Source organism: Pleurodeles waltl, chromosome 1_2, assembly GCF_031143425.1.
Source record: "Pleurodeles waltl isolate 20211129_DDA chromosome 1_2, aPleWal1.hap1.20221129, whole genome shotgun sequence".
Lineage (NCBI taxonomy): Eukaryota > Metazoa > Chordata > Amphibia > Caudata > Salamandridae > Pleurodeles > Pleurodeles waltl.
The window spans coordinates 1,287,571,650-1,287,587,129 of record NC_090437.1 but is presented as its reverse complement, the minus strand read 5'-3'; the positions used below and the strand labels follow the sequence as shown (position 1 = coordinate 1,287,587,129).

The following is a 15,480-nucleotide window of genomic DNA, read 5'->3' as shown; positions in this document are numbered from 1 at the left end:
ATTGAAGCGAGATGTATGTTTGGCGGTCTATCAACACCAGATCTAGAAGCTGACCCTGTGCTTGTGACCATTGTGATACTAGGCACTGTTGTAAGGGCCACATGTGCAACCTTGCGTTTGGGACAATGGCTATGCATGAAGACATCATGCCTAGTAGTTTCATCACTAGTTTGACTTGTATCTTTTGTTTTGGATACATGGTCTGTATCACATTGTGAAATGTGTGAACTCTTTGTGGACTTGGAGTGGCAATCCCTTTTGCTGTGTTGATTGTCGCTCCTAAGTATTGCTGTGTTTGACACGGCAGAAGGTGTGACTTTGTGTAGTTGATCGAGAAACCTAGTTTGTGGAGGATTTGTATGACATATCTTGTGTGTTGTGAACACCGTTTTAGCGTGTTGGTTTTGAATAACCAATCGTCTAGGTACGGGAACACATGTATTTGCTGCCTTCTTATATGTGCAGCTACTACTGCTAGGCATTTTGTAACAACTCTTGGCGCAGTTGTTATTCCGAATGGCAACACTTTGAATTGGTAATGTATCCCTTGGAATACAAACCTTAGGTACTTTCTGTGTGAAGGATGTATTGGTATATGGAAATATGCATCCTTTAGGTCTAGAGTTGTCATGTAGTCTTGTTGTTTGAGCAGTGGGATTACGTCTTGTAATGTAACCATGTGAAAGTGATCTGATTTGATGTATGTATTTAATGTTCTGAGATCTAGTATAGGTCTCAGAGTCTTGTCTTTTTTGGGTATCAGAAAGTACAGGGAGTAAACTCCTGTGTTTATTTGTTGTTTTGGTACTAATTCTATTGCTTCTTTCTGTAGCAATGCCTGAACTTCTAGTCCTAGAAGATCTGTATGTTGTTTTGACATATTGTGTGTTTTCGGTGGGACGTTTGGAGGGAATTTGAGAAATTCTATGCAATAACCATGCTGGATAATTGCTAAGACCCAAGTGTCTGTTGTTATTTCCTCCCAATGTTTGTAAAACTTGGTTAGTCTCCCACCCACAGGTGTTGTGTTGGGGATTTGTGACCTTGAAGTCACTGCTTGTTTGGAGGAGTTTTGGGACTTTGGAATTTTCCTCTATTCCTTTGAAATTGTCCACCTCTATATTGTCCCCGAAAACCTCCCCGCTGATACTGGCTCTGGTAAGTGGGCTTTGTTTGTGAGGTTGTGGCTTCTGTGGTCTTCCCTCGAAACCCCCCTCGGAATTGTGTCTTTCGAAATGTGCCTCTGCTCTGTGGGGAGTAGAGTGCGCCCATGGCTCTGGCCGTGTCAGTGTGTTTCTTAAGTTTTTCGATGGCAGTGTCCACCTCCGGCCCAAACAACTGCTGTCCGTTGAATGGCATATTCAGCACAGCTTGCTGTATCTCTGGTTTAAATCCTGATGTACGCAGCCATGCATGTCTCCTTATCGTTACTGCTGTGTTGATAGTTCTAGCAGCTGTGTCTGCAGCATCCATTGCTGACCGTATCTGATTATTGGAGATACTCTGTCCTTCTTCTACTACTTGCTGCGCTCTTTTTTGGAACTCCTTGGGTAAATGTTAAATAAAGTGTTGCATCTCATCCCAATGGGCCCTATCATATCTGGCTAACAAAGCTTGCGAATTTGCAATACGCCACTGATTTGCTGCCTGTGCCGCCACCCTTTTGCCTGCAGCATCGAAGTTTCGACTTTCTTTATCTGGAGGTGGTGCATCTCCTGAAGTATGAGAGTTGGCTCTTTTGCGCGCTGCTCCCACTACAACAGAGTCTGGTGTTAGCTGTTGTGTAATGTACACTGGGTCTGTTGGTGGCGGTTTATATTTTTTATCTACTCTTGGAGTAATGGCTCTCCCTTTAACAGGCTCCTCAAACACTTGTTTGGAGTGTTTTAGCATTCCGGGTAGCATAGAAAGACTCTGATATTGGCTGTGTGTGGACGACAGTGTATTAAAAAGAAAGTTGTCTTCAATGGGCTCTGAATGAAGGCTGACATTATGAAATGCCGCTGCTCTTGACACAACCTGTGCGTAGCCTGTACTATCCTCTGGTGGCGATGGTCTAGCTGGATAGCATTCAGGACTGTTATCTGACACTGGTGCGTCGTAAAGGTCCCATGCGTCAGTGTCATCTTGACTCATTCCTGTATGAGTTGGGGATTGCATCATTGGTGGAGTGGCTACTGGTGATGGTTGCGGAGAGTGATGTGGGGATGGTGGCGGTGTTACTTGTTTAGCCACCTTTGCGTGTGGCTGCTTGTCCTTGTCTTGGAAGGCAAACTTGCTTTTCATTGACTGGAGGAAGAGTGCTGATCCTCCCTGTATCTTTTTGAATAAAGAGCCGCCTTTGTGTGTGATCTGGCTCTATTGTCTCTAATTCCTGTCCAAATCTATGTGTCTTCATTTGTGTGGACAGTCCTTGTTCCTCAGTGTAGGAACTTGTTTTCGGTTCCGAGGCCGGATTTTTCGGTACCGAAACCTTTTCGGCTGCTTTTTTCGGCTCCGACGAAACCTTCTTTACTTTCGGCGTCGTGCTCTCTCGGTGCCGACCCGTTTCGGTGCCGCTGTCTCGGTGCCGAATTTTTTCTGAGCCACTATCTCGGGCCCGAGATTGCTGTGTGCCGGTATCTCGACCGGAGTCTGATGACTTCGACGCCAGCTCGCCCTTTTTCGGTGCCGATGAACGGTCACCTTTTTTTCGGGTTAAGCCATGGCCTGTTGGCGGTGGCGTCCCCTGGGCTTTAGCGGTTTTCTCGTGAGTTCTTTGTTTCGACGTCTTACTCACGGTTTTCGGCGTTTCCTCGGGATCGATCTCCTCAGAGTCCGAATCTTGGGTGGAGAATGTTTCTTCCTCCTCCTCGAAACGCCCTTGTCCTGTCGGCGCCGACGCCATTTGCAGTCTTCTTGCTCTTCGGTCCCTGAGTGTCTTCCTGGACCGAAACGCTCGACAGGCTTCACAAGTATCCTCCTTGTGTTCTGGTGACAAACACAAGTTACAGACCAGATGTTGATCTGTATATGGATACTTGTTATGGCATTTTGGACAGAAGCGGAATGGGGTCCGTTCCATCAGCCTTGAAGAGACACGTGGCCGAGCCGACCAGGCCCCGACGGGGATCGAAAAAAACCCAGAGGGCCACCGGAGCTCTTCTTAATTCGGTGTCGACCTGTTGTAACTAACCCGATATCGAACGCAAACAATACAGATGATTTTTCCGAGATTCTAACTAACTTTCCGACCCGAAACACGGAGCGAAAAGGAACACGTCCGAACCCGATGGCGGAAAAAAAACAATCTAAGATGGAGTCGACGCCCATGTGCAATGGAGTCGAAATGGGAGGAGTCCCTCGGTCTCGTGACTCGAAAAGACTTCTTCGTAGAAAAACAACTTGTAACACTCCGAGCCCAACACCAGATGGCAGGATGTGCACAGCATGTGTATCTGCAGCTACACATGCCATCGAACATATATATATATATATATATATATATATATATATATATATATATATACTCACATATACATAAACAAATATAAACCATTTACAAGATAACCGTGAAATCAGGCAGGCAACGGGGGCGGGAGGGACGGTGAGGAATCCACAGGTAGCTAGTGTATCGACCAGAAAAAGCATTACCGAAGGTAAGTAACTTGTTCTTCTGATGGCTACAACTACCTGTGGATTCCTCACCTTATGAATAGAGTCCCAAAGCCGTACCGCACTCAGTGGTGGGTGCCCGCCTGATTACACCAAGAAATCTTGTAATACCGAGCGAGCAAAATGACCGTCCCTCCTCACCTCAGAGTCCAAACAATAATGTTTTTCGAAGGAATGGAGGGACGCCCAAGTTGCCGCTTTACAAATGTCCACTAATGGAACTCCTCTCGCTAGGGCCGAAGAGGCGGACTTAGCCCTAGTAGAATGGGCCCTGATACCTTCAGGGGGAACTCTCTTTGCCAGAGAGTAACAAACTTTTATACACAGGATGACCCACCTGGAGATTGTTCGTTTCTGGACCGCTCTGCCCTTCCGCTGTCCAACTGCCCTACGAACAGCTGATCATCCAAAGTCTTTTGTTCTCTCCAGGTAGAAACTCAGAGCCCTCTAAGGGTCCAACCGATGGAGCCTCTCTTCATCCTTAGAGGGATGGGGAGGAGGGGAGAACGAGGGAAGGGTAATAGTCTGACCCAAATGAAAAGGAGTGACAACTTTTGGCAGAAAAGCTGCCCTGGTTTTCAATACCACTTTATCAGGGAAAACATGGTAAATGGAGGTTTAACAGAAAGGGCTTTAAGTTCCCCGACCCTTCTAGCAGAAGTAATCGCAATCAAGAAAACAGTTTTTAGAACTAAATATCTCAACGGGCATGAATGCATAGGCTCGAAAGGCGAACCCATCAGAAATGTCAGTACCAGATTTAGGTCCCACTGAGGCATTTGAAAGGGTGTGGGAGGAAACCTATTAACTAAACCCTTTATGAACCTATTTACAATCGGAGATTTAAATAAAGAAGGCTGGTCCGGAAGGCAAAGAAAAGCTGACAGAGCCACCAAATAGCCTTTAACTGTAGCTACCGTACAGCCTTTCTTTGCTAAATCAAGAGCAAACAAAAGAACATCTGAAAGGTGGGCCTTTAAGGGATCTTTTTGATTCTCTCCACACCAAACCACAAATTTTGCCCACCTACCGAAATAAATGGATTTAGTGGAGTGTCGCCTGGATGATAGAATAACATCCACTACATCCGGTGGGAGAGAAAAGGATCTCAGGTTGCCCCGTTCAATTTCCAGGCATGAAGGTGCAGGCTCTGGAGGTGGGGGTGTAAAACCTGCCCCTGCGACTGTGAGAGGAGGTCTGCCCTGAATGGGAGACGGAGCGGAGGGCACAGAGAGTTGAAGCAGGTCTGTATACCATACCCTTCTCAGCCAGTCCGGTGCTACCAAGATGACTTGGGCCCGGTCTTGACAAACCTTCCTCAGAGCCCGAGGAATTAAGGGTATGTGGGGAAAACGCATAAAGCAACTGGCCGCTCCAGGACATCTGAAACGCATCCCCCAACGATCCTTGCAACAGATACTGGAGGCTGCAGAACAACGGACAGTGCGTGTTCTCCCGAGTGGCGAATAGATCCACCTGAGGCGTACCCCACATCCCGAAGATGTAGAGGACCAGGTCCGGATGGAGACGCCACTCGTGATCTACTGAGAAGTGACGACTGAGATCGTCCGCATGTACATTCAGTGCTCCGGCCAAATGATTTGCTATTAAGCAAATCTGATGGTCCTGAACCCAGGACCAGAGTCGCAGAGCCTCTCTGCAAAGAAGGTACGACCCTACTCCTCCCTGCTTGTTTATATACCACATCGCGGTAGTGTTGTCTGTCAGGACCTGAACCGACCGACCGCAAAGGGAAGGGAGGAAGGCCTTGAGCGCCAAACGTATCGCCCGCAACTCCAACAGATTGATATGCAACATCTGTTCCGCTGGAGACCAACAACCCTTGATCTCCAGGTCCCCCCGATGAGCTCCCCAACCTAGAGTGGAAGCATCCGATATTACTGTGGCCACAGGAGGTGGTAGTGAAAACGGTTTTCCTTGGGAAAGGTTGCCATCCACCGTCCACCAATGAAGATCTGCTACAGCGTCCCTGGAGATCTTCATCGAATCCCCGAGATCTCCTTTGTGCTGGAACCACTGCCTGCGGAGGCACCACTGAAGAGCCCTCATGTGCCAGCGTGCGTGAGTGACCAACAGAATCCAAGAAGCAAACAGACCTAGCAGGCGTAAGACCTTGAGGACTGGAACTGCCGCTCCAATTTGAAACATTGGAATCAGTGCCTGAATGTCCGAACCCGCTGAGGTGGGGGGTAGGCCCGAAACAGTGTTGTGTCCAGTACTGCCCCTATGAACAGCAGGCGTTGAGAGGGCTCCAGGTGAGATTTTGGTACATTTACTGAAAAACCCAGATCGAACAACAACTGGGTTGTCATTCGCAGGTGAGACAACACAAGCTCCAAAGTCTTGGCTTTGATCAACCAATCGTCCAGGTAGGGAAAAACCGCTACTTCCCTCCTTCTGAGATGTGCTGCAACAACTGCCATCACCTTCGTAAAAACTCGAAGTGCTGAAGTAAGTCCAAACGGAAGGACCGCAAACTGGTAGTGTTGCGTACCGCTCACAAACCGGAGATATTTCCTGTGCGACTTGATTATTGGAATATGAAAGTACGCATCCTGCAAGTCGACAGACACCATCCAGTCTCCTTCGCTCAACCCCAATAGTACCTACGCTAGGGTCAGCATTTTGAATTTCTCCTGGTTGAGGAAAATTCAAAATCCTCAAGTCTAGAATCGGTCTTAGACGACCGGCCACTTTGGGAATCGGGAAATATCTTGAATAACACCCCTGACCCCTTTCCGGCACCGGCACCAACTCTATTACGCCCCTTGACAACATGGTCATAACCTCCAGGGACGGGGGGGAAGGGAGGAGGGGACTCCTGAAAGGGGAGAGCATAACCTTTTTCCACAATTCTTAACACCCACGAGTCCGTTGTAATAGACTCCCACTTGCGGAGAAAAAGACTCAACCTTCCCCCTACAGGAGAAGTATGGACAATAAAGTGGGGAAAACTAGGGCTGCTTCTGCTGTTGTCCACCAGAGGAGGAAGAGGATGAAGATGAAGGCTGCTGGACTGGCCCTCTAGCTCTACCCCTACCCCGCCCTCTAAGGGCACGATAGGGCGGATTGGCAGGTTGCTGGGCCAAGTATTGGGACCTCCGAAAGGCAGAACCACGTGTAAACCCCCTGAACCTGCGAAAAGGTCTATAAGATGTAGTAGTAGCAGTCTGTAAGCCCAAAGATTAGCTGTTGCCCGACTGTCCTTAAACCTTTCAAGGGCAGAATCCGCCTTCTCTCCAAACTGCTATTCCCCATCGACTGGCAGATCTAATAAGGTGGATTGAATGTCCGATGAAAATCCAGAGGACCTTAACCAGGCATGCTTCCTAGTAGCCCAGATGTTCCCATGACCCTGGCTACCGAATCAGACGTGTCCAGGCCAGACTGTATAATTTGTTGTGCAGCCGCCTGCGTATCCGTAAAAAGAGACCCAAAGGACCTTTGTACCTCCTGTGGAAGATCTTTGGCCATCTCTTTAGCGGAGTCCATAAGGGCGTGGACATACCTGCCCAGCACACAGGTAGAATTAGTAGCCTTGAGCGCCATGCTACAGGATGAAAAGATCTTCTTCGAAGACTGCTCCATCCTCTTGGACTCCCTATCAGTTGGAACTCCAGGGAATGTACCAGGAGCAGACTTCGCGGAGCAAGACGCCTGGACTACTAAACTTTCAGGAGTAGGATGACGTGACAGGAAAACCGGATCTCCTGGTGCGCCTCTATGCCTCCTCGCTACAGCCCTGTTCACTGCAGGAGTCGTAACTGGCTTCCTCCACAAATCCAATATAGGCTCAGTTAAAGCCTCATTGAAGGGCAGCAAAGGATCCGCACTGGACGCCAAAGGATGCAACACCTCCGTGAGCAGGTTAGTTTTCACCTCCGCCACAGACAATGGCAAGTCCAGAAACTCTGCTGCCTTCCTGACCACCGTATGGAAGGATGCGGCCTCTTCTGTAAACTCCCCCGGAGACGCAATGTCCCACTCCGGGGAAGTATCCAGCCCGCTTGCAGTGGCCAGACTTTGGAATTCATCCAAAGGCTCAATCTCACCTTCCTCCAACTGTCTGTACTCTTCCTCCTCCAAAAATCATAAAGCCTTCCTACGAGACCGAAGGTGTGTCTCCAAAGCCGGCGTCGATAATGAATCCATCGACGCCGAAGACTTCGAATCCCAGAAAGGCCCAGGAAGAGATGGGTGACTCCTAGCATCACCCGGCCCCGGCGCCAACACGGAGTCTAACGATGACCTCCGCGGAGTCGGTCAGCAGGAAGGCGATGGAGCCGGCCTGGAAGGAGACATCATCGACGTGGAAAGGCACGGCGATGGGTCGGCTGACCCGATGGTGGAGCCACTGTCACAGGTGGTGAACTCCCACAAGGATATATCCTCGGCGCCGATCTGACACTCTCCGCCAGCCCAAATCACATGCCAATGGCCCAGTGCATACATTGCATTAAAAAATGCAGCCGGATCCGACCCTGGAGCCGGGAAAGCAGGATATTGGGAGCAGATGACTGTTGGACATCAGGCTCCCTCGACAACGAAAATGGAGGACTATGATGAACAACCTCAAAGACCGACGGCGCCGGCGATAACTCCGGACTCCAGGGTTGAGGCGTCACAGTAGGGCTCATCTCCCATGTCTTCTGGCATCGAGAAGACAGAGACCTCGACCTCGATCGGCTCCGCTCTGACCGGCGCCGAGAGTCATGACGGCGCCGTGAATCATGATGCCGCTTCTGATGCTTCTTTGGTGAAGCATGGGAGGAATCCCTCTTATGGCCCTTCTTTGCTTTCGCCAGTAAAAGCTTCGCCTCACGCTCTTTTAGAGCCTTAGGGTTCATACTCTGGCACGGCGCGCATCCTTCAACGTCATGCTCAGAACTAAGGCACCAAATACAATCTGAATGTGGATCGGTCACTGACATTCGACCCCCACATTCTCTACATGGCTTAAAACCGGACTTCTTTGGAGGCGACATTGTAACCACCAAAAAACGCAACAGTAATCAACGAGCCAGGAAGAAAAAACTTTGGCGTCGAAGGCACGGAAAAAAGGAAAAACTGACGTCAGCACGCCGACGAGGACCTCTTATTGGCACGGTGACGTCAGACAGAGTCACGTGGAGCTGTGCCATTATGACATCCTCGTCGACGTGGACAGCTAGGAAGAAGACTTTCTGTTGGATGCTGGCGCAAGGACGAATTCATAAGGTGAGGAATCCACAGGTAGTTGTATCCATCAGAAAGTCTAGTCTTCAGTACGAGAATCAAGGGTCCTTTCAATATAAAACTGAGAGCTTACTAGAGTCTAGAAAACATAGGCATTCCTCCTCCTTTTTGGACTGAGAAGGTGGTTAGAACATCAACAGGGTGAGCGAATAAAGCTGCAAGCTGACACCCTGTGGGGGCCTCCAATGCTTCGTAGGTCCCTTAGGTGGATTTTTTAATGAGAAAGCAAATATTCCCTCCCGGGGGTGGTGGAGGATGTTGTTTATGAGGGGTCAGCACCAGGGGCTTGAAACAATGGAAATGGATAGAGGGCACCACATCAGAAGTTGGTGCCACAGCTGAATCTGGCGCTAGTAATATCGCTTGTAAGTCCAGCTACAAACTGGACTTCAAGGCTGGGGACTGAACTATCAGAACTACCCACTAAGTGGGAGCACCATCGGAAGCAGAAGGATTACATTTGGTGCAATGAGATCAGATCTACCCCTTGGAAGCCCTGTGTGTTCACTATATTTTTTCTGCTTGAGACGGTGTCTTTCCCCCCCACTTGAGACTAAGTATGTTTATGTCTTCAATGTTGTCCTTACCCTCCTTTTCCTCTTGCTTAAGAAATCACCTTGCCCCTTGAGAAGAATGGGGTGAAGGATCACACGTGAACTCAGAAAACGCTCAAGCCTCAAAACTAATGCTACAGGTAAGCAACCATTTTGTTTTGCAGCATGAATCTTTTTGGGATTCACATGCTATGCACAGATTTTGTAGTTTTCGCCACGTTGAGGTGGGAGTACATTTGTTTACAGGTGCCTAGTACCTTGTCCCATCTGCACTTCTGTTAGCCTTAATGTCCATGTATTTGAGAAGACCATGAGGATACAGCACAGAGATAAAAAACGGTGTCACCCCTTTTTTCGTTATAGACTGCACTCTGCTTTACCATAGTGCTACTCCTGTTTTGTAACATGGCTGGAACGTCCGCAATCCCAACCATGCAATGGTCTCTTCTGAGACCAATGAGCCCTTACTCGTTGTCTCGATGTCAATTATTCCTGACCTGTCAGTGAATGCATTAATTCTCCTGCAGGTGTTCCACTTGCTTTCCTGATCCAACGGCAGAGAAAAAGAATGAGAAAATGGCAACCACATGTACGGGCTTCCGGGGCGTATGTCTCATGTCACGGGGAAGAACAAAGCACCAAATGGTCGACTACGCTCAGCAAAAAAAAATAAAAAATTGCAATGCAATAGGTCTCATGTTTGCTTGGGTTAGAGCTATTAGCGTTGTAAATTCCTAACTGGACTTTTCTTGCCTCATAAATTGAAAATGAAAAGTAAAACTGTTGACATAAGCCAGCCAATTCAAAGCACCACAGCCGCCATTGAGCATGAGCGAGAAGGAGAGACACTAAAGAAAAAAGAAGTTTGCTTGCAGTAAAAACATATCAGCAAATATGCAATTATCCATGTAACGGGGTGCATGGCCAAGGCAGTAACAAAACTGCCCCAAGGAGGGACAAACGTAAAGTTTTTACCAATGATATAGGATTTTTGAAAGGCAATCCTATGAATGAGATTAGTGATGGGTGTTAAAAGCCTACAGATAGATTACAACACGTCAGAGCACTTGCGCGCTTGTCCTAAATATTAAGGTACAGGTGACAGTCTATTCCAGACCCAACCACTTGATGGCAGAATAATTTGTAGTGAATCCTAGTTTGTTTTAGTGGGATAACAGGAGTTAGCTTAGCCTTTGGCTTGCAGACTTGTGCCTCCATCACCTAGTGACTTTTAACCTACTTAGCTTGATCTGTTTTAGACCATTTATTTAATTAATTCTTCTATGATGGCTGCCTCGTTTATAGTTAGGCCATTTTGTTTAGATCTATGTTATCAGTGTCACCAGCTAAGGCGTCAACTCATGCAACAAAGACAAACAAACTGTACGTGCTCACACTAGGAATTACCATCCCAAGCATGCTGCGTTATCTATTGTTTTGGAACAACCTACGTCAGGGGTCCAAGTAGAGCTGTATAAATACATCACACTTTAGACAGATAGTCCGAGGGATTCCGACCAGATCGCATCGCTGCTATCGATGCTGCACGTCGCCTTGACACTGACCCGGACTTCGTGTTCCTTCGGAGTCTGAGCAAGAGACCTCATTCCAAGGTAACAAGGGTTGGGGACTCCTTCCAGGGACATGGCATTGGCAGATTAGGTTTGACATACCCAGCTCTCCTCTAGGTAGAAGGTAGAAGGTTAGGCCTATTATGGTAGGGTATTAGGACATATCACACACTTGATGTCTTTCTAGGTTATTGCAAGATGGTGAGGGTCTTCATAATCATGACTCTTGTCTTTACAATTCTATCTCTGGCACTGTTGATTATCCTAATCATTGCAGCCCATCCGATTTTCCGCAGATTGTATTAAATAAAAACTATTGAAACATTACTGCATCTTCGTTATTGCCTTTGTTTGGTTGAGACATGATATATCTGTGAGAAAGGGGTGATCTCCGTTTAACCACGACACTCCCTAAGATGTCATACATCTGAGTCCATGCGTAAAGGCTGCCACAAATCACCTTTAACTGTTTGGGTTTTTAATGAGGTACTGCTAGTGAGCCGGAAGGGTCGGTACTACAGTTGCAACTTGTTGTAGGATAAGCATAGTCGCCTACAAACATAAGTACTGTCATCCTTGAATCAGCAGTCTTGCCCACAGCAAGAGTCCAAACTACGACAAATTCACCGCAAGTGAATCCATAAAAGATTCATGCTGCAACACAAAGCAACTGAAGTCAGTGTGCCGGAGCAGTCGCTTGTATATCTCCATGATGTCTCATCTGGGCTGCATCCCAGAATTGAAGCAGATAAACATCTAGCAACACACAAGGGCTACTGCAATTTTCAGATCTATTCTGGTCCTGGAAGGAGATCCAAGAATCTTCAGAGTCAATCAAAAGCAATCTTTTTGTGAGGGCAAACTATCTTTGCAGCCCTCGAGAATCAGCATAAATGTTCTGCAAGCGAGGGTCTTTTCCTTATTAAGCCCCCTCTCCTCCCACACTTGTCCTAAATTAGCATTTGCACAGAGAAGTACATTCTTAACTGTTTCCATTGCAGACTGGGGTCTGAATCGGTTTTGTGAATGAGTGCAATCAGTCTGGTGAATATGTCAGTTTTACTGAGTTGTAGCATTTTTTGTGGGTGAGACTGGAGGAAGGAATCAACCTGCTTACCTTCTCCTCCACTGGTAAGGCTGCCCAGTGCCAGACAAATATATAATTGTGTTACGTAACTGCGAACACCGAGTACTGTTTGAGGTTCTAATAGCCAGTTAAAAGAATACCCTGGCTTTGTCGGACACATTTCCTAAGTTAACGTGTTGGTATAGTACGTGTGTGGCATGCATTGGCGCCCATTTCAGTCACATCCAGGAACAGCAGTAAAACTGCAAGTCAACCTTACTTCTATCAAGCATTTCAAAAGTGATTTTACAAGCAAGCCAGCATCACTGTAGTTGAAACCATACAATTATTCTTAATTTACACAAAGAAAAAGCACACCCTTCTCACTTCATAGTGAACAGAACTAAGAGCAAAATTGCAATTTTTCAAAATTTCTTACGTTGACAGGTCCCTCCATTGGTAGGATCTCCATAATAACCAGATATACAGATATCACAGTTTTTTCCAGTTGTCAGATTCTCACACTTTTCACATATGCTTTCATTGATGCATTTACTATGTCCATTGCATTGGCATGCTGAAAACAAATAAAATAATTGTCATTGATGATATCTTTTACTCAAAAGACCACTCTGACCTTTAAAATACAGCTGGAAAACAGGCAGTCACAACAAAATCACTACCAGTGCCCAGCACACCTCAACAAATGTTTGTTTTCTACACCATGACTTCAGTAAAAAGGTCCCCATCACGTATTTTATTTTTGAAGCACGAGGCATGCAAGTAGCCACATTTTACATCTGGAAACCACCTTGGCGTGAATTGAAAAGACCATACTTAAAATGTGTGGATTAAAGTAGTAATCAATGACGGCTGCTTATTCTTCACTGGTGACCAAAAATAATACAAGTCACTATTTTCCTATGCCTCAAAGTATAACTGGGTAACTTAACACAAAAATATAGTATGAAAACAAGTGTGCTGTTCAAGATCATATAACCCTTCTTTTACATGCTCCTGTGGAAGTAAGAAAAACATTACTTTTTGTAAAATTAATTCTGAAGCTTGCAGTTCCGTAGGTTAAAATATTGTGCACACTCCTGCCATCTAGTGTTTGGCTTCTAACATCATAAAGGTTTGTGTTAGTCGCAGGAGTTTCGGTTTTGAGGTGAAATGTGAAATCTTCCCTAAAATCCAAATTGTACCAGCACACAAGAGTTTACCGCAGACCATGCTCCTTCCACCTCCCCAACCCCACTGCTGGGGTCCCTAGCAACTGTGTCTGAGGGGAAAAAGAGAGTAATGTGAGGAACGGGTTGACATGAAAAGGTGATCTGAACTCTTGCAAGAAATCTGGAGCACATCTGCAGTATGACTATCTTTATGTACTTGCTTAGGAGATTCTTCGAAAGAAAAAGCCTGAAATTAACTTATTTTCCTGAGAGAGGTAATGGCCACAAGGAAAGAAGAGTGGGGTGATGGCCACCAGTGGAATCGCCTGGAAATGGTCTGCCCAGTAACAATTCGATCTTGTTCTACCATATTAGCACGTACTTAACACTAGCTACGCTTAAAATAGATGCGTCCAATCCGGTCACCTGTGACCATTGTTTGACAATACATTCCTGTAGTGTAGAGGATCTGTAGGAAAGTGCCCTTTTTGGCATGGTTACACCCCCCCCTTTTGCCCGATATTGATGCTGACTTGACTGAGTGTGCACTGGGGCCCTGCTCATCAGGCCCCAGCACCAGTGTTCTTTCCCAAAATGTATCACTGTTTCCAAAATTGGTACACCCCAGGCAAACAGTTAAGTCCCTTGTAAGAGGTACCAATGGAACCAAGGGCCCTGTGGCCAGGGAAGGTCTCCCAAGGGCTGCAGCATGTATTATGCCACCCTGTGGGACCTTCACCAAGCACATGCACACTGCCACTGCAGCTTGTGTATGCTGGTGGGGAGAAAAAGACAAGGTCGACATGGTACCCTTCTCAGGGGGCCATGCCCACAGACCACTGCCTGTGGTATAGGTAAGTCACCCCTCTAGCAGGCCTTACAGCCCTAAGGCAGGGTGCACTATACCACAGGTGAGGGCATAGCTGCATGAGCAATATACCCGTACAGTGTAAATCCATTCTTAGACACTGAAAGTGCAGTGTGGCCATGCTAAGTATATGGGTTGGGAGTTTGTCATTACAAACTCCACAGCTCCATAACGGCTTTGCTGAAGCCTGGGAAGTTTGATATCAAACTTCTCAGCACAATAAACCCGCACTGATGCCAGTGCTGGATTTATTGAAAAATGCACCCAGAGGGCAACTTTAAGATACCCCCTGTATTTTAGCCAAACCTCTACTGCACAACTGACTGGTCTGTACCAGCCTGTCATTTCCAGACAAGCTTCTGACTACATAGGGTGAGAACCTTTGTGCTCTCTGTGGACAGAAACAAAGCCTGCACTAGGTGGGGGTGCTTCACACCTCCCCCCTGCAGGAACTCTAATACCTGGTGGTGAGCCTCAAAGGCTCAGGCCTCTTGTTACAGTGCCTCAGGGCACTCCAGCTAGTGGAGATGCGCTCCCACCCCCTGCCCACCCCCCTCCTTTCTGGACAAAGCCCCACTTTTGGCGGCAAGTCTGGCGGAAAAGTTAGGAAAAACAAGGAGTAACCAATTCAGCTAGGAACACCCCTAAGGTGTCCAGAGCTGAAGTGACCCCCTCCTTGCAAAATCCTCCATCTTGGTTTGGAGGACAGGGACCAACAGGGTTAGGTCTGTGTCCCCCTGCCCAAAGGGAGTGGACACAGGAAGGGTATAGTCACCCTCAGGGAAAGTAGCCATTGGCTACTGCCGTCTGACCCATGTAACACCCCTAAATCCAGGATTTAAGGGCTTCCCTCACCCTGGCTCGTCAGAATCCTGGCGACCTTAAGAAGATAAGAAGGACAGCTAAGCTGACCCCCAGCAGAGAAGACTGAAAACACCAACTGACTTGACCCCATCCCTACAGGCATTTCTCCAGCTTCTAAAGCCCTGCTACAAAAAGGCGACGCATCCTGCAGAACCAGTGAACTATTAAAAGTCTCAAGAGAACTGCCTGCACCCCAGAGGACCAAGATCTCCTCTGGACAGCAGCCCTGTCCAGAAACACTCCAGCGAAGGACTCCAGAACCACCCCGGATCCACGAGTCCTGACCACTCTGCACCCGACGAACGAGTTACTTACCTTCGGTAACGACTTTTCTGGTAGATACATTAGCTACCTGTGGATTCCTCACCTAATGAATACTCCCATTGTGCCAGCATTCGACGGAAATCTTCTTCCTAGCTTCTGCACGTCGACGAGGACGTCACAATTGCCCACTCGACGCCGTCTGACGTCATAC

The 15,480-nt window shown here is 47.4% G+C and overlaps 1 protein-coding gene across 2 annotated transcripts in view; it reads right to left on the bottom strand.

The window, feature by feature from the left end:
• The window catches only part of ATRN (attractin), a 670,776-nt gene that overhangs the window by 352,347 nt on the left and 302,949 nt on the right, over positions 1-15,480 (bottom strand). For both annotated transcript variants that reach the window (XM_069205063.1, XM_069205055.1), the window contains exon 19: positions 12,541-12,678. In XM_069205063.1, the coding sequence (XP_069061164.1) occupies positions 12,541-12,678 (138 nt within the window). The remainder of the gene's footprint in view (positions 1-12,540; positions 12,679-15,480) is intronic.